Source organism: Aplidium turbinatum, chromosome 18 (assembly GCF_918807975.1).
Source record: "Aplidium turbinatum chromosome 18, kaAplTurb1.1, whole genome shotgun sequence".
Lineage (NCBI taxonomy): Eukaryota > Metazoa > Chordata > Ascidiacea > Aplousobranchia > Polyclinidae > Aplidium > Aplidium turbinatum.
The window spans coordinates 17,024,015-17,042,294 of NC_137489.1; the positions used below are offsets into that span (position 1 = coordinate 17,024,015).

Genomic DNA, 18,280 nt, shown 5'->3' on the forward strand with positions numbered 1-18,280 from the left:
CTTGTAAGTAGTTTTTGCGTTTTAAGCTTTTATAGACAAAAATTTAGTCTCTTTTTACATTAATTGAACAATGAAAGTTTCCTAAAAAAATCGAGCGGATTTGCAGGTTGAAAGTGGTCTCGGCTAAACGGCAACCAAGAGTCGAAGATGAGTCTTCTGTTCTGGCCAACTTGGTAAAAATGGGAGCTATTTGGATAAACTGTCGAATGTTACTCTTACTAAATGCTTGTGTTTTTGCAGAATGTACAACTTATACAAGCAGTGGCGTAGCCAGGAGGGGGGTGGGGGTTACAACCCCCCCTTTGGCACGCGTGTGGCGTCACGATATTGAGAATGATGCTTTCAGTCTCTATGTCTGTAAAACAAAGTTTGCCTAATTTTAATCGAAACTGCACAAAAAAAACGAGTTTTGCTAATACTAAACATTCAAATATCTCAGCCAGGAATTAGCAATAAGAAAACACAGAGACCTAGCTTTATTACCGAAAATGCCCAAGAAAACATGATCTTATCCTTTTGCTATGCCACCGGACAGCACCATTTTACAGTAATATTCATACCGGTACCCAAATTTTTGTTGAAAATTCTCTCAGAATGCACCAAATTCAAAGTAATTTTTCAAAATTTTAATTTTCAATTGATTCCATCTCCTTCTGTTGCTGTAACTCCTGTTGCTATATTTCTTAGTACAGGCTCACTTTTATAGAGGGGGTTATGGCTTTCAATCCAAGATCGAATCTTTACCAAATCATCATTGTCTCGCTTCATACGGCTTGTTCCTAATTCTGCATATTGATTGCTTGTTTTATGTGTGTTCCCAGTTAATGTCGTTATAGCGTCATGTATTGAAGTGCAAACATGCATCGTGTGTACCTAGGTCAGCATTATATTTTCGAAATAGAATCAATGTAGTAGCCTACAGACCATACCCAGGCCCGGATTTAGGGGGGGCAGAGGGGGCAGGTGCCCCGGGCCCCCCGACTTTTGAAGGGCCCCCCTACGTGGAAAAAATGTGATTTTGTGTTATTTTTTCTTCCTTTCAGCCTTTGAAGTTTCTTTAAAATGGTGTGCAGTGCTGGATTGATGCTACTGTAGACGCAGAGGTGGTTTTTCGCACTGTAGGCGCGAAAAATTTTTTTGCAGGGGGCCCCCCGATCTAAAAGTGCCCCGGGCCCCTCATCAGCTAAATCCGGCCCTGACCATACCAACAGGAATGCACGTGTCTGACACTCTAAAGCAGTTCGCCTTCGGATATCAACTGCTCCTCGTACTGAAACGGTACAACTGTGATTGTGATTGTAAACTAGGTGATCATGGTTTCATCCGGTTTGAAGTTCAAGTCAGTCTACGCCAGGGGTCACCAAATGGCGGCCCGCCACGCTGTATCGCTGCGACCCGCGGAAGGTATCAGCGTACAAGTATAACCAAAAATACTTTTCTTGGGGAGTTAAAGAGCACGAAGGCAAAAAATACTTTTCGGGAAGCATATTTTCACTTTGCATACGATTTCACCGACCGACCAATCAGATTAGCCTATAGTTCTAGGTGGGGGTTGCTTAAAGCTATTCCAATGCGATGTCCAGCCACACTGTCCCAATGGTTGATTAAAACGTCCGTTTTCGAATTTCGAAAATGTCGAGCATAAGGTTGCTTATTTTAAGTTTGCAAATGTCATGTAAACACTAGTGTGCGTTTCACCGTTATTGTGTTTCACGACCAGTGTACTCTTTATGCAAGTTTTTGTTGGCAAAATAGGTCGGTGTGCCAACTCAATTTATAATAAATTTGGCAAAATATTATATATAAATTTAAAGACTTTTTCTGATTGTATTATGAAAATATTTAGCTTAGTACTGCAAAATATTTTTTTCTTCTTTTTTAAAGAAATATGGAACGATTCACGATTTCGCGTGTCATCCTTGGGCAGGGGCCATGCTAATCTTCTCTGTATCGTTCCAATTTTAGTATATCTACTGCCGAAGCAAGTTCTGCAAAATATTATTAATCAACAAATTCTTGCCACGCTGATAAGCACCGCAAGTGACAGTTGTTTATAACAAAAGAAAGACGGTTTTATAGACTCTCACAAAAAGGATGAAAAACCAACTCATTGCTTTTTTAAAGGGAAGATTGTTCATGAATTACGATAGAATTACGATTTTTGGGTGATTTCTACAGTACAAGCATTTGTTTTATGGTGCCTGGTTTCTTTTTCCGTGTTATTGGAGCCTATTTTTCGCTGATATGTTTGTAGGTCACTATTGTTGCCTGTATTGCGATGTGTCAAACATTTCCTTGTTCAATAAAATTGTTAATTGCAAGATATCTTTTGTGAAGCGAAGTGACAACACCACTTGCTTAGCGATGAATATTCTGATAAAACCACTCGCCTCGCTATAAGTGCGCAAAACAAGTGGCCTCGTTTATTAGGCATTGTAAAAGGAGCTTGGCCTGGCCGTAGCGTTGTTCGATTAATTTTGTTGCTGTGGTATTCTAACATAAATATGAACAACATGTAACGCTGGATACTGGGTACGAAATGCGTTCTTTTTTAGCATAAGAGTCAACCTACCTAACATTTTATTAGTGCGGCCCGCCACAGCTCTCCTTAGTGCCAAAGTGGCCGGCATGCAAAAAAGGTTGGTGACCCCTGGTCTACGCACAACAAAGAGCCTGTGAATTACGTCGAAATTGCATGCTTTTATCATCCAGATCACATAAGTTATGACAAGACGACAATGCTAAAGTAACCCAGTTTTACATAGAAAAGAGATTTCTGGTCGTTACAATTACATAAGAAGACTTTGCATTGCATTACACATACAAATTGTTGTTTATTAATTTTATTTTTTCTGTCGTCACTACAGTACTACAGTAGGCTATATAAATCCGAAATTTTGTTTTTGTACATCATTCGCTCTGAAGATGCGCATTGCCATGATGCGCGAAACGTCAGTGAAGCAATAAACAACGTATCTGTTTCTGCTTTTCCTTTCGCATTCATCAAATGAACGCTGCAGTTATTGCTAGAAAAGATATGAAATATTCCTGGTAAATATACAAACTTCTCAGTGTTCACTTTATTTGAAAATCGAAAAAGTGAGTTTTGACAAAATTAGATAGAAATACCTACCTTTAGTAAATTTGCTATCAAATTTTTTGCTCAAAGCCGATTAAAGAGGATTTTGGATATGTTAATCTACATAAAATTGCGCTTCTTTTGGTACCAAATTTGTTAAGTTACGAATTTTTTCCGGGTTGGCCCTTTTTTGAGCTTAGATGACTACACTATGTCTCTTTAGCAGCATGATCGTTAATTAATTATTTCTGATTCATAAGCGTACATTGAACGTTTTAGTTTTAGCCTAATGCTACGGGTTCGCTGTGGCAATAGTGGTTTTTCACGAGCTTTCGCTGCTGTAGCTGTTGCTTGCCTTTGTCGCGATTGCAAAGAAACATCTGGAAATAGAATTAAAAAAAACAGTTTAGGTTGATTTAATGTGATAGAGCCAGAGATGAAGTCAGCACAGTGGGCAACATAAAGACCTTTAATTTTTTCGTTTCGTGAACTACAAAACTGATTACTCCGCTTGGGTATCATATTGTAACCGAGGAGACCTTTGGTACATCAGATGCTGAGATCGTAAATGCTGCCGGTGCTCTGCAGCCGTGCAGTGTCGAAAAGTGTTTTTGGTTTTCTAGTTGATTTGTCATTAAAATTTATGTTTGCGATCTTCCACAACCACGTTTCCCAAGAAAGCGTCACATGAGCAAAGATCGAGTCTACATCGGTCCACACCCTGCTATTCTAATAAGTCATAGTTGAAGCTAAGTTTTTTCTCAGGTCATAAACATAAATAAATTTTTAAATGTATATATCTTTAAAGCAGTGGTTTCCGACGGAAAAAGAATTCTTTTCCAAAGAGATATATCATGTTTTCAGGAGATGAGTTTTAACTGTCAACTTAAATATACGACTCCCATTCCTCGGTTTACAGCTGGCCAACTCCGACTCTAGACATGCCTAAATCCCTCAGATTCCGACTCCACGACTCCGACTTCATAGCCGTGCGTCGTACAAATCCCTCTAGTCTACTCTCAGCATAGTAAAGAAATAAACTTAAATATATATAAGTATATTTATTAACTATGCTCTCAGCTGTGAGGCAGAACTATATAGGCATTTATTCGTTTCTCCGTTTGCAGTTCTGTTCAGGTTTGCGTTTTTCTTGGGGAGGCGGGGATGAAAAGCATCTCACTTTGCAAACACATCATTATCGTATAAAAAAGCTAAATTTTCCATCCGGAAAAGAAGACAATTTCTCCCACAAGATCATTTTATTTACAACAGGTTTGTTGTGTAGTGGCTTATTGAAACACGTAACAACTTGACTAAGATCAAGATGGTAATTTAACACAAAATATGTCAAATTAGTGATCGTAAAAAGCATTGCTTCAAAGCTTTCAGTCATATGCTGCCTACGCGAGGTAACAAGGAGTGATGGAGGAATAAAAGCGCAACTTGAACAAACAAAAAAACTGCATAAGAAATGATTGAAAACCACTGCTTTAGGGTCTGAAACACAACGACAATAGACTCTTTAGTCTAAATAAAGGCTGTCACAGAAGTTTCGCGATCATAGAATGCAACTCGCACGACTGTTGACATAGGCTACTTTATTACGCTTCACTAAGCATGACGTTTGAATACAGCCTGCTGTGTTTAGACCATAGAAAGACCTGAAGCTGCAGCCTTTGGAAACCACCAAAATATCTAAAAAAACATTTTTGCAAAGATACGCTTCACTAAGCATGACGTTTTAATACAGTCTACTGTATTCACTATTCAGACCTGAAGCTGCAGCCTTTGCGAACCACCAAAATATCTAAAAACATTTCTTTTGCATTGCAACTTTTACGCACAGACCCACGGTCCACTGCATAGGGCCGTGACGGACCATGCCATTATCTTCATTGACAGCATTTGCCCCACAGGTTTTCACTTGGGAAATATTGATGTAACAAAAAATAAATAGTTCGATAAATTTTGCGATTCTGAGCGGTGCACGGTCGTTTGGTCGACAGGACGTTTGGTCGACAGGACGTTTGGTCGACAGGACGTTAGGTCGACAGAACGATTCATTTTTGGGTTAGGGTTAGAGTCAGGGTTAGATTAGGGTTATGGTTAGTTAACTAACCCTAACCCTAAAATAAATCGTTCTGTCGACCTAACGTCCTGTCGACCAAACGTCCTGTCGACCAAATGACCGGGTACCGATTTAACATAGGCTATGTTTTAGAAAATAGAAAAGACATGTATTAAGAAAAATAACAACCTTACAATTGAGATAAATATCAAATGGAAATAATCAACTGTGATGAACATTTTCATACTTCGTCTACTTTTAGTCCCTCAAACATTACTTTCTGGGCCAAAATTTCTATAGTATGATGTCTCTCACCATTGACATACCATTTTGATGCCATCATCAATAATCATAGATTTGTTTGTTGTCAGCTGCACAGTCGAGTCGTGAAAGTGCCGATACTACGCTCAAAAAGACGTTGGTTCAACATCACTGCTCAAGAGCACACGACTGTGTCGTGCCAAGACACAGTTATTAAAGGTAGTGGCAAATACAGGGGGGGAATTGAGGCGAGCACTCCCCGTAAAGCACTGAAAAGCAACTTTATTTACGTATTTACAAAGTCAGATTGATGTAGACCTGCACAGTGCACATGATAGCTTTTTGTTGAAATCGTCCATTTTTTCCCAACAGTTACTTGCTGGATCCCTGGATCCACCCCTGCTGGAAGGCAAGCCAAAAATCGAAAATGGCTGAATATTGCTACTTGTTTAATCGCATTTATACTTCTACTTAGCACTGCCATAAGCAGTAGAAGTAGAAAGTAATAGTCAGTGACGTTCGGTGGCTTAAACCGTTGGGAAAGCAACTTGGAAATATTCTGCAGCAAGGTAGTAGGAACGAAGGGCGTAACCGTCGGGCCAAGCCCGAAGGCGCGTTGCCGAAGGCAACACTTCCAGCGGGTGATCTGGAGGGCCTCCCCCAGAAATTTTTGAAAAACACTTCCAATTCCCTTCCAATCTGAAAGCATTTCCAAAACAAACCAAAAATAAAAATCTGTCAAATTGTGCTTCGCCTATGTCGTGATCATACATCCATTTAATGTTTAGAAGTCATGAACAATCTTAATTTTAACGTTGCAGGACCAAAATCCAGTGTTAGACATGGAATAATAGTTGTCTAAATCTTTAATTCGTCATGAATGTTCATTCTCAGATATTCAGTTAGGCCTACACTACAAAAACTAACACTTAGGCCTAAACATTACAACCGCAAGCAATTTGTACAAAAAGCTGGATAAGTTAGTCTCCTGCGTATCGAAGCTTAACGAACTAAATATTGCATCCGCACCTGAATGTTCATTGGCGAAGTAACGTTATATCAACGCTGTAAAAAGAGCAAAGGCATGACTATTGCTAGTAGGCTAAAGTATATGGCGAGGAGACATCAAAAAACAGCAACAATCTTTTCGCCTATATGATGCTGTGATGTGTAGCCTACCGTGACGAGAGACCATTCTGTGCGTATGACCCGTTAGTTGGTCTAGCGATTGAACGCATTTACATTCGCTCAGGTAAGCACTGCTTTCCTTGCTTTCCCTCACCGATCATCACTAGTAATAGTAGGCAGTAGAAGTAGGCTATATATAGGCACTAGGCTACCATATTGTATGTTACCATGACGAGAGCAAAGGGAAGTGCTTGTTTGTTTAGTGCAAACAATAAATCAATAATGTGATCTAACCCTCTACCTGTAGTTGAACTGTTGTCATTTTGAAACTACTTGTACCACCAACTAATGCCAAGTAGCTAAAGTGCAGTCTATCACCGAAAATTAAGTGGCAGCTATAAATTGTACGTCCTGGAAATCGTCAATACTTGCTTCAATCTCCCAAGTGTCACTTAAAGGGTCGTAAATCTCCATAGCAGTTGACCCTCCGCCAGCAACATATATTTTCCCATCCAAAACACAAGCTCCATGATTTTGTCTGGCAACATTCATGTCAGCAACACTGGACCAAGTTTGAGTCTCCAAACTCAATCGTTCCACCGATTTTAGATCCTTTTTGTCAAATCCTCCAATTGCGTAAATATGGTTATCAAGAGCAACAACTGCTGGCGACTGTCTTGCAATAGTCATTGAAGAAAAACTTTTCCAAGTATCTTGAAGGAAATCGTAATGCTCAACTGATTTCAGTGTGCTTTTGAGAAACTTGTTACAGCCACCAATGGCATACATACCTTCATCGGTAGAAACTAGACCAAAGCAAGCCCGTCCTTCTTTCATACTGGCTATACTTTTCCATTTGTCCTGGTCAATATCGTAGCATTGTCCAGAAGATGATGCAATCACACCAAACCCGCTCCAACCACCACAATTATAAATGTTACCAGAAAAAATAGCAGAAGCAGCACCATCTCTTTTCATGCTTATAGATGATAGTTTTGTCCAGCCTGACTCCTGATCGTCCAAGTCTAATCTTTCCACTGATTTGGTATCATTTCCACTAATGACGTAGACCTTTCCTTCATGGTGCACAGCAGAACCTCCGGCATGATTCTTCAATGTTGTGTTTTGCAGCTCAACAGCAACTTTCTTGTTAACATCACATTTCCAGACTTGATTTTCTTGAAATCCAAACAAGCAATTTTCAGCTTTCTGTGTTTCAGTGACAACTTGGTCGTTTGGTGAAACTGAAGCACGAACAACAGTTGATTGAAAACACATTTTTGTGCATTCGTGACAACCCATGATTAGATCTTCTTGTCCTACGATATTTTGTAAGAAACTCAAAGATAATTTTTTAATATTCACCAAACCAAAAAGTTTTGCCAAGTGCTGATTACGCGCACTGATGTCATATTTGACCCATCCAATCACTGCATTGAAAATGACTTCTTCAGAAGTCACCTGCTTACTTTCGATTTCAAGGATTTCTTTTATGTCTTTGAAGTGTAATTCATTGAATTCTTCTTGATTGATTAAGTTTTCAAAGTGTTTGGCAATTGAAAAATCTGCCTTTTCTTCTAGTTCATTGAGATCATACAGCTTTGCACATGCTCGAATGTAAAGACAGTTGGTAGAATCTATTTCCTCAAATAAGAATTCTGAACAAAACTGTTTCAGATTGGGAATTTGCATATACTCAGCTGCTTCTATCAAGTTGTACACATTCTCACTTATGATAGTGATATTACAAGTGTAAATGAAGTTTAAAACTGCTTCTATTGTTTCTTCAGATATTGCTTGAATAATTCCTTTGCTTTCATATTTCTCCCTCATTTCAATAGAAAACATTGCTGAAAAAAAAGTAGAAAACACCCCAAGGATACATTTGTGTCCATTAAAGTTGCATGATTCAGCAGTTATTGTGACGTCAGAATACCTTTTCATTTTTTTTCTGTCTTCATTCAACTGTTTCAAGATGTCAAAAGCATGATCACTTTTATAATCTTTAGATTTCATAGTGATGTCTAAGTTAACTAATAACGCCTCTGTAAATAAAGTAGACTATACTAAGCACACAAGTTGAAGTTGTATATATCACACTGAAGTTGTAGGAATGAATTAATCTGAAGTCTAAGGCCTGTATGAACAACAATGCCAGAAGATACGCATTGATTCAGGCCCGCAACCAGCAAATATTTTCGGGGGGGGGGGGAGCATTTCATTTTTATTGAAGAACAAACATTAAAATGATGCATTGAGACATTTTTATGTTAATGTCCACGCCCATTGATAGAGTGTGTGGCACTACCATGTTACGGTTCAGTGGTCATAACTTATGTCAATCACGTTTTTGTTTAGTACAGCATTAAAGGAAACTAGCCTTTGTAACCTTCTCTCATTTAGCTATGACTACCCAAGGAAGAAAATTACGATAATACAGTAATGTGTTCAGTCGATTACAAATAAAATACAACATCTGTAGGCTACGAACTGCATTGGCACTACTGGAATCATAAATTAACCAATAACATATATTTGCATCAACATAAACAAACAGATACATATGAATAAAACTCAACACGGTAATTACAAATTACAATCCTGAAACATTTTGTTGGCTCAACAAGTTTTTATGTTTGTAGGCCCAAATAAGTTGACTTTGCAAATGCAAAATGACATTTTAATTTAGAGCATAATGTCTAACTTTCTACTTGATTTGGCAAGTTCGTTCACCAATTCCGCGCTTGGAATTTGAGTATGATGGATTTGCATGAGAGCTAGTCCAGAAAGCCTGTCCTGTCTCATAGTGCTTCTAAGGTAACTTTTCAAGCGTCGTAGACAGCTAAATGTTCTTTCTGCAGAAGCAGTTGTGACTGGAAGTGTAGCCAAAATTATCAAGAGTTTGTAAATGTTTGGATAAAACTCTTTTTTGGATTTTATTGCTGACACCGCATCAATCGCACTTGCTGGCCTTTCACTTTCAAGAATTCGTTCCCACTTAATTTTCCACCTGGCAAATTCATCTATCTTGGCTTCGCAGTCAAGAGTGCAGACTATCGAAACCAGTGTAGCCTACTTTCGGTTTCGATAATCTACACTCTACAGTATGGCTGTACGTGAACATTTCATACTGCATAGAACGCTTAAAAAATTTTCAAAAAATTTCGGGGGGGCAAATGCCTCCAATGCTCCCCCCCCCCTGGTTCCGTGCTTGCATTGATTTGTCACATTTTTTTAACTATTTCTATGGGCCTATGGCTAACGACCGGTCTAAAGTTTCTAAATTTGTATATTTTATTGTTCAGAAAACTGAGGTTTGTCTTTTGTCTACACAACGATTCTTTTACGTCTTTGCGAGGCGGTTTACCTAAGCAAACGCACTGCAATATCATCCCAATATGTATCATTGTAGCTAGGCTGAAGTGTCGCTTCAAAGTTTCTGGTTAATGTTTATTGAACTGCAATCAAGTTGATCGTAAGCTACGCTTGGGTTGATACAACAAACAGCTGGAATGTCGTAGACGGAGTAATTAAAGATCCGGTAAACAACCTGAACTTGTAAAATTTGTAAACAAACTGAAACAGCTAATTATTACTGAACATTTGGTTTTACCTCTTCACAAAAGTTGTTTTGAGAGTATTGAAAAAACAACGAGTTATGTAGCCTACTGTGTAGCTGTAGCCTATATAGCCTACTATAGGCCTATTTGTGCCGTGGCATAATTATTAACGTTAGAAAAGCCACTGGATGAAACAAAGTGTCTCAGCTTGCAAAGCAGTGTTTTTACATTGATTCAATATCAAGAAATGTTACGTAGTTAGTTTTGCTGAAAATAAAGGCTGGTTAGTACAATTCCGCACTGATGAGATAACCTGGATTACAACTTGAAAAGAACCGCTTTTTTGCATTTATAGGCCTATAGTTAGTACAAAGTATTACTTTTCAGGTCAATTTATCGCAAAAACACTTTCATTTATTGCACAGCGATAGTTTATTTGTCGTTAAAGCCAAACCAAACATTTTGTCAGTCATGGTCATGATCTGTTACTTGAATAGTCCGCTCCCATATTTTAGTTGGACGCCGAACTTTGCAAATGAAAAAGTTGTGATATTCTGTAACGCTGATTCAACTCCCAGATGTGCGCTTTTCAGAAACAGCTCTCCACTCTGCCGCATTTAGGGCCGTTAAGATAATTTGGGCCCGGTACTAGCCTAATGAAATCCTTGGGACCTAAATAAAGACAGTTCTAATGAAAAACGCACCATCTTCAACGAATACGATCCCGGTTTTCTCAAGCCATCGAGCCCCTTAGAAAGATTCCGGGCTCGGGTCCAAAAGCATCCCATGGAGCCCCCTTTCAACGCTGTTGACTGCAATAAGTGGATGAAATAATTTAGAGGCGACAACCCATTAACAACAAACGAAAAACTTTAGTTGGGGTTTGCAGAAAAACAAATTGAGGTTACCTCCGATTGTTCAAAGTCATTTTTGTTGCAAGCAAACTTCAGCTCGATGGTTGAAGATTTAGATGAAATGAACAGAAGGCAAGAAAGTCATGTTTATCTCTAAGTTACAAGGCTATAGCTTAGACAGGGTAGTCCAATGAGTTACTTTTTAACCCGGGCCTGGGATAACTTTAGTAGCCTGAAACATTTTCAGGTGGACAGGGACAGTAGCGGATCCAGTGAGGTAGTTGGTCAAGTGCCCCTAAAACGAAGAAAAAAAATGTTATCCTTCTCAATTTTTAATTATCTCTTCTCAAATGCAGCAATTTTTGTCATTTCCAATGGAAAAAATTCAATTCGATTCACAAGCAAGTACCGGTATCCTTGACTCGGCTTTATTTCCGAAAAATGCCACAAGGAAAACATGATTTTATTCTTTTGCTATGACACCGGACAGCACCATTTTACAGTAATATTCATACCCAAATTTTTGTTGAACATGCTCTCAGAATGCACCTAATTCAAGGTAATTTTTAAAAAAATTCTGGGGGAGGCCCCCCAGATCCCCTGCCGCTGGGTGTCGCCTTCGACAAACACGCTGACAGGCTTCACCCGCCAGCCGTCAAAAAAACCCTCTCCTTTCAAAATACCTAGCTACGCTACTGAATTGGATCATTGTCATTGGGCCCGCACAGCATATCCCGCACAGGGCCCGAAATACCCTAAGACCGACACTGAATCGAGGGTATAGAAAACGCTTGTAGCCTATTTAAAAGTTAATATGAGGGGTGGAATTTTTTTTTGTCATTCGGCCTAAATCAAAGTTTCTACAAGTACAATACGCTAAACTGCCAAGAGTAAACTAAGCTCTTAAAAAGCTTTTTCAGTCTGAGAATGAAGATTTAGCGGCACCTAGTGAATTGATGTATTTTACAGGTTGCAACTATTCAATACGCGAAAAACATCACTCTGTTTATTTCGGTTGCTGGTTTTCAGCAGAGCCTCCGAGAGAACTCAGAACTGGTCTGGAAACAACACGAAAAATATTCCTTAATTTTTTTTTTCAGCAAAAATCCAAGCAAAAAATTTGTGTCATGCGTTGCATGTTCGTCTTAAGCTGAACTTAGCCTACTTTATTATAAATTAAGTTTCGCCTAGCCTACTTTCCTCAGCTTAAATTGAGCTAACTTTAAACTTTTGATTTTAACAACGTACCGAAAAGAAAAAAACCTTCTTTCGATGTGACACTTTTCGAAAGTTACTCGATTATACTTGAAACAAAAATGCCATTGTTGCTAACTAATAGCCTATATCTAGAAAAAAATTCTATACACGCAATAGGCCTACGCCTACATGCAGCGAAAATAGCACAACAAAGCATTTAATTCAATCCTTTCCTGGCCTTTTGCAATGCAAAGTCACGCATCACAGCATTAAATGAGAAAGATTTTGCAACGTCTGAATTGATGCATATCGTGGATAGCTGGCATAAGCTGTTCAATCTAATTGAGTTATCATGGAGCGCAAACAGTTCTTTACAAATTCCAGTGTGCTAAAACTACGTTCTCTTATAGCAACAGTCAAAGGAATAAGCCTAATTCAAAAAATTCTCAAATTAAAAAAATATTTGGAAATATGTTTTGCAAGTTGCAATCAATTATTTCCTTGAATAGAAATCGTGCGCAGGTGGGATCGGGTTTGCGGTTGAACGCCGTGTAACTCTTTCAAAATTATCTGCTCATCTAAAAGTCACCGTTGTACAACTTGTTTAGTTTTAATTCTCCCCTACCTGGAACTGCACATCAGAAATGTAAGGATTTTAGAATCTAAAAGCCAAATTCTCTTCCAGATTTCAAGCTAAAATTCAAGTCCAAATCCAGATTATAAGCATTGCAAAATTTGAATCAGGTTAAATTCGACAATAAACTAACTTAACATCATAAGTCTAAAAGTAGGAAACTTACAGGAACGTACCTTGTGGAAAGAAGCTCGTTTGAAAACAATCTATTTGATAGCTATAGAATGAAGAGTAATCATTTTTTGATGGTTTTCAGCCGGGTTTATAGCAAGGCCGAGTGGATAGCGCGTTGGGCTCGCAGTCGAGAGCCTGCATGTTCGACTCCAGCCACTCGCACTTGCTGTTGTTTCTCTGGGCAAGAAACTTTACGATAATTGCCTCTACCTAGTGATCGATTTTGAGTAATGGGTAGTACCAAATTTAAGTCATAAGTAAAGTAGACAACCAGAAACAGACATTGCAGTCGGCTGCAGCGTGGGTCAGGTGTATGTCGGAAGGCGTACACCGATGCATAGCGCTCAAGTCCGCTTTCCCGCAATGCAGGATAAAGATAAACAAACAAACAAACAAGGATACCTATAACCTGGTTGGTTAACCCTGGTTTTTAGAAAGACGTTTAAGTCATTTACTCATTTTCAAATTAGTAGTCCAAACCAAAATCCAGCCGTTAAAAAGTTTAAATCCAAATTCGGTTGCTGAAGTCAAATGCGGCAGCCGACAAGATTTAAATCCATATCCAAGTCCACGTAGCTTACATCTAATTCTAAGTGGCTTTGATAAAATCAAACTGTAATAATTCTCGATGAATATAAAAGTTGAAAGATTTAATTTTCGTAATTAAAACGTGTAGTTCATTACATTTGAAAGCAATTGTACAGTATTGTTCGAATTAATTGAAACTGTCGAGAAAACAGGCTGAATTTGTGTATATTTGGTTTATTGTGATAATTTAACAGATGTGTATAGTTTAATACCTAATGTGGCCCCCATCTTCTTTCAATATTCCACGAACACGGTTTGACATGGATCGATTAGTTTCTTTCAGTTTTATGCAATTTTTGGGTCCCAAAACCACACCTGAATGATGGCCTCCATCAGCTTCCTTATGATGGTGCAGTCCTTCTTGCTTAATCGTGCCTTGATTATGCTTTACAAATTTTCGCTGGGATTTAAATCCGGAGAATTGCCAGGCCAATCAAACGTGATAATCTTGTTTTTCTTTAAAAAATTAGTATTTTTTTTTTAGAAGAATGGCATGGTGTGAGGTCCTGCTAAAAATGCCCCCATCTTCATAAATGCTTTTCCCAGGTCTGGAATAACTTTTTTTGTGATCACATCGATGTATCGTTCAGAATTCATTATTCCTTCCACCGGAAACAGTGATCCAACACCTCTGTGGCTAAACGTCCCCAGAACATTTTTTTGGGGGGATATTTTACACATTGATTGAAATGGCAGGGCTTCAGCGTCTCTCCAACACTCCTTTTCACAAACCTCGCACCATGCCATTCTTCTAGAAAAAACAATAATTTTTTGAAGAAAAACAAGATTACCATATTAGATTGGCCTGGCAAGTGGCAATTCTCTGGATTTTAATCCTATCGAAAATTTGTGGAACATAATCAAGGCACGATTACGCAAGAAGGACTGCACCATCATAAGGAAGCTCATGGAGGCCATCATTCAGGTGTGGTTTTGGGACCCAAAAATTGCATAAAACTGCAAAAAAATAATCGAATCCATGCCAAACCGTGTTCGTGCAATATTGAAAGAAGGTGGAGGCCACATTAGGTATTTAACTATCTACATCTGTTAAATTATCACAATAAACCAAATATACACAATTTCAGCCTGTTTTCTTGACAGTTTCAATTAATTCGAACAATACTGTAGGCTATACTAGCCTATATAATTGTAATGTATTTAAAAATTTTGATGTTGTAGCCTAATTGAACTGGAAACTGTGTAGTTGATCCAGCTCTGCTGCGTTTGCATCTAATTGTTTTGTATAGAACAACTCCTGCTTTTCATCGAAAAAACACAAAATCATCTTTCCTTCACAACTCGACTATTATTGCCCCCTTTTTTTTCGTGAGGAAGCGTCTTGTTTAATTGGAGGTCCAGAGATTTGATCTGTACCGCACAGTCCAAAATATTCCTCTCAACCCCTTGGATGTTTGTTTCTATTCTAAATCTCAAAGGTATGATAGAAATCCCAAAAACGAAAATCAAGGTAAACATATTAATATAAAATGGCAAGAACAAAACTGTTTAAATACAAAACAAGCATAGACCTAACAAATTTTAAGTTATGTTTTGTGGTGTAAATATGGACCTAATTCCGACTAACTTCAAATGTTTTTTTTTTTTAAATCAAAGAAATAACATAAACTTAATACGAGAGCTGTTACTAATAGTAATAGGTTACAACGAGCAACAGCTAAAGTAAATTTAACACTTTTTTTTTTATAAGGAACCGATCGTAAAGATGTCACAAGTAGACAAATAGTACAAAAATACCATTAAACAACAACATGTTGAAGGAACGTTTACCTTCGAACCAAACAAAGCTCTAGGCCTACTTAGGATTGAGAATACCTCTTCTGAACTTTCGCATAGCTTACCGTCCCGTTAGCTCAATGGTTACGCGCCCGGCTCAAGATCACGTGGCGCTGGTTTGACTCTCGAGGTGTGCGCTTGAGCAACGCATTCAGGACTGCTTTCCATTCCGCGGCTCCTAGTGAATGGAATAATTCCCCGGCAACAAGACTTCAACAATCGGAAAACTTCACTCTGTCAATCTCGGTAACCGGCCCTGCGTCAAGTCACTCAAGAGCCTCTCGAAACAACCAGGAATAACCGATCAAGGCTTTATCAGTCCGAGGATAAAGATTCAAAACCAACCAACCAGCTTAGGCTACCTGTGGAAACTTTAATCACACACCACCATCGATGATGACGGTGTGAAGCTTGCACTTGTTCAAGTGTTTCCTGAACAGCTTATTATTTTATCTACTAGACGCCGTTATAGAAAAGCTGCCAATGAGGCACTCTCCTTAACCGCACAAGCCGAGAATCGAACTCTCCTTGCTTAGTGTTATAGTTGCCTTGTTCATGTTATTTCTTCTTAGAGCTTCGGTAGAGAGTTTGTCTTGTTGAACCATAAGCATACGAAGCCGAGCAATGTTATCAAGTTTAACATCTTCAAGTTTATTACATATAGAAACACAAAACTACGCAACAAATTAAATATTGAACGTTTTCGACATCACAAGATGTCCTCTTCAGGAATAACATACATACAATTTAACTACCGTACATCTGAATAAAATACAATGGTTATTATAACTATAAACAAGAAAAAGCAAAAATTGCACAGTACTGAAACACTATTTGACCGGTCATGACGTCACTATATAGGCATTTTTTTCTTTTTCTCTTTCAAAGCAAAAGACGAGAAGAGTGCCTATATAAGTTCTAAATTCAACACTTATGAACAACTGATTGTGTGGTGCGTACTGCTAATTTGCATTCATCAAATGCTGGCATTTGCACAACAATCTAACCTCTTAGTGTAATTTATTAAGTTAAGAATCGATTTCGCTATAGTAATAGCATCTTCAGCTAGCACATGTAAAAAAAGAAGAAAATTTGAAAAATACGTAAAACGAACAAATAAAGCAAACTCCGATCAGAAGATACTTCATTTTCTTGATATTTTAAATAGATGGTTACATAATATTAAAATCAAAACCTGCAAGCCTAAATCTTAACTGGTGTTCTCCCACGATTTCCAACAATATACTGGTACAAAATTCAAAAAATACATTAACCTGATCATCCGTCTAGTAAATTACAACAGTTTAAGAAGGCGAATACAAAGAAAAAACGCAATTTAGTTTCAGTCCATTGCCGTAAGTTTATATCGATAAAGCGTCAATAAAGAATAAGTGTAAATGGGCATCCATCTAGTAAATTACAACAGTTCAACAAGGCGAATACAAAGAAAAACGCAATTTAATTTCAGTCCATTGCCATAAGCTTACATAGACAAGCGTCAAAAAAGAATACGTTTAAATGGGCATAGTTGAAGAATCTACACCACAGGGGTCGGAGGTTGCTGATGACATGGGATTTAAGTGGTTGGTCGAATCAATTTCTGTATGTTTATGGTGGCTTTGATTGTATGTAACCATTCATCTTCAGCGATGTCTAAATAATGTTTGCTGGGTTGTTCGGCGAAAGTAACGACAAAGCAGTCTGCCAGAGCTGGTTTCTTTTTGAGTTCAATATTGTGGAGTTTCGCATAATGTTTCAATAATGCTGCTTTGTCACCGGATTTATCAAAGTAATTAAAACTGTTCCAAATAGATCTATGTGTGGCCCAACGTGTGGAAAATTTTGTCATGGTTTGTCCTACATAGTGTTCGTGACATATGGTGCACGTTGCAATGTATATCCCGTAATTTTGGCAAGTTAACTTTTGTTTGAGACTGTATGTTTTGTTGAGTTTACATTTAATAGAGGTGCATTCTTTTACCATAGGCTTATGCGCTCCATGGTTACCACACAGTGCACATTTGCCGCATGGTTTGGAGTAGCCATTGGTTGGTGTTACTGTATTCAGGGCAATTTTTTTGTATTTTGTGCGTAAATTTCCCAGCGTGCTTGGCTTTTTATATGTCATCATTTGATTGGGCTGTAGTTTTTTCTCTGCGTTGGTGGTCTTGAGTAAATTAGGAAAAGATGTAGGCCAGATTACTCTGTGGGCTTTGGTTGCATTTTTTTCTGTGGGTTTAGGTATCCGTTCTGTCCATTTTTCAGCAAGTTGAATTTTTTCTTTGATAAGTTTTTGGGAAAAATTTGATTTCAAAGCCTTGTTTTTAAGATGTTCAAGTGCTGCAGTGTAGTCGTGTTGTGTTTCATTCAATCTCCTGAGTCGTAATGCTTCTCCATGTATGATTGCCTTGAATGTAGATGTGGGGTGATGTGATTTACCATTGAGGTACAAGCGATCAATAACTGTTTCTTTGGTGTAGTTGGTGGTCACAAATTTAAAGTTCGAAGTTTTGCAAGTGCGGTGGTTAACATCTAGAAACTCAACATTTTTATCAGTTTGGGAGGTGTTGATTTCTCGTATCTCGTAGGATACGTATCGGGCTGGTGCTCCAGAGGGATTGAGTTCGATACTATGCGAAAGCGTTTTTTTTATTAATTTTTAACTAAATTGTGACCTAAAGTGACTCAATCGTTAAGCTTCTGCATTTTTGTGGTCAACTTTTAATTTGAGTAGCCTACATAAATTTTTTATGTCTTCAAATATGAGTAATAAAGTTAGAGTTTTTTAATTTTCCTGCATTTTGGAAATTCTCTGGATAATTTTCCGTTTGTCGTAAGAGGATGTGACCGTGTTTGCCGAACGAGGCAAAAATGTAATGACGAACGGAAAATTACCCTGAGAAATTTTCAAATTCCAGAAAATTAAAAACTCTAACTTTA

At 38.1% G+C, this 18,280-nt stretch overlaps 1 protein-coding gene and 1 non-coding gene across 2 annotated transcripts; both read right to left on the minus strand.

Annotated features, from left to right (window-relative positions):
* Positions 1–1,882: 1,882 nt before the first annotated feature.
* LOC145788031 (U6 spliceosomal RNA) lies at positions 1,883–1,985 on the minus strand. The gene has a single exon (XR_014291488.1). It is a non-coding gene; the product is annotated as a U6 spliceosomal RNA (small nuclear RNA).
* Positions 1,986–4,371: 2,386 nt separating this feature from the next.
* On the minus strand, positions 4,372–8,552 carry LOC145787220 (kelch-like protein 12). The gene has a single exon (XM_082598943.1). It carries the CDS (start codon positions 8,550–8,552, stop codon positions 6,921–6,923), a length of 1,632 nt encoding a protein of 543 aa, XP_082455069.1. The 3' UTR covers positions 4,372–6,920.
* Between the last annotated feature and the right edge of the window lie 9,728 nt (positions 8,553–18,280).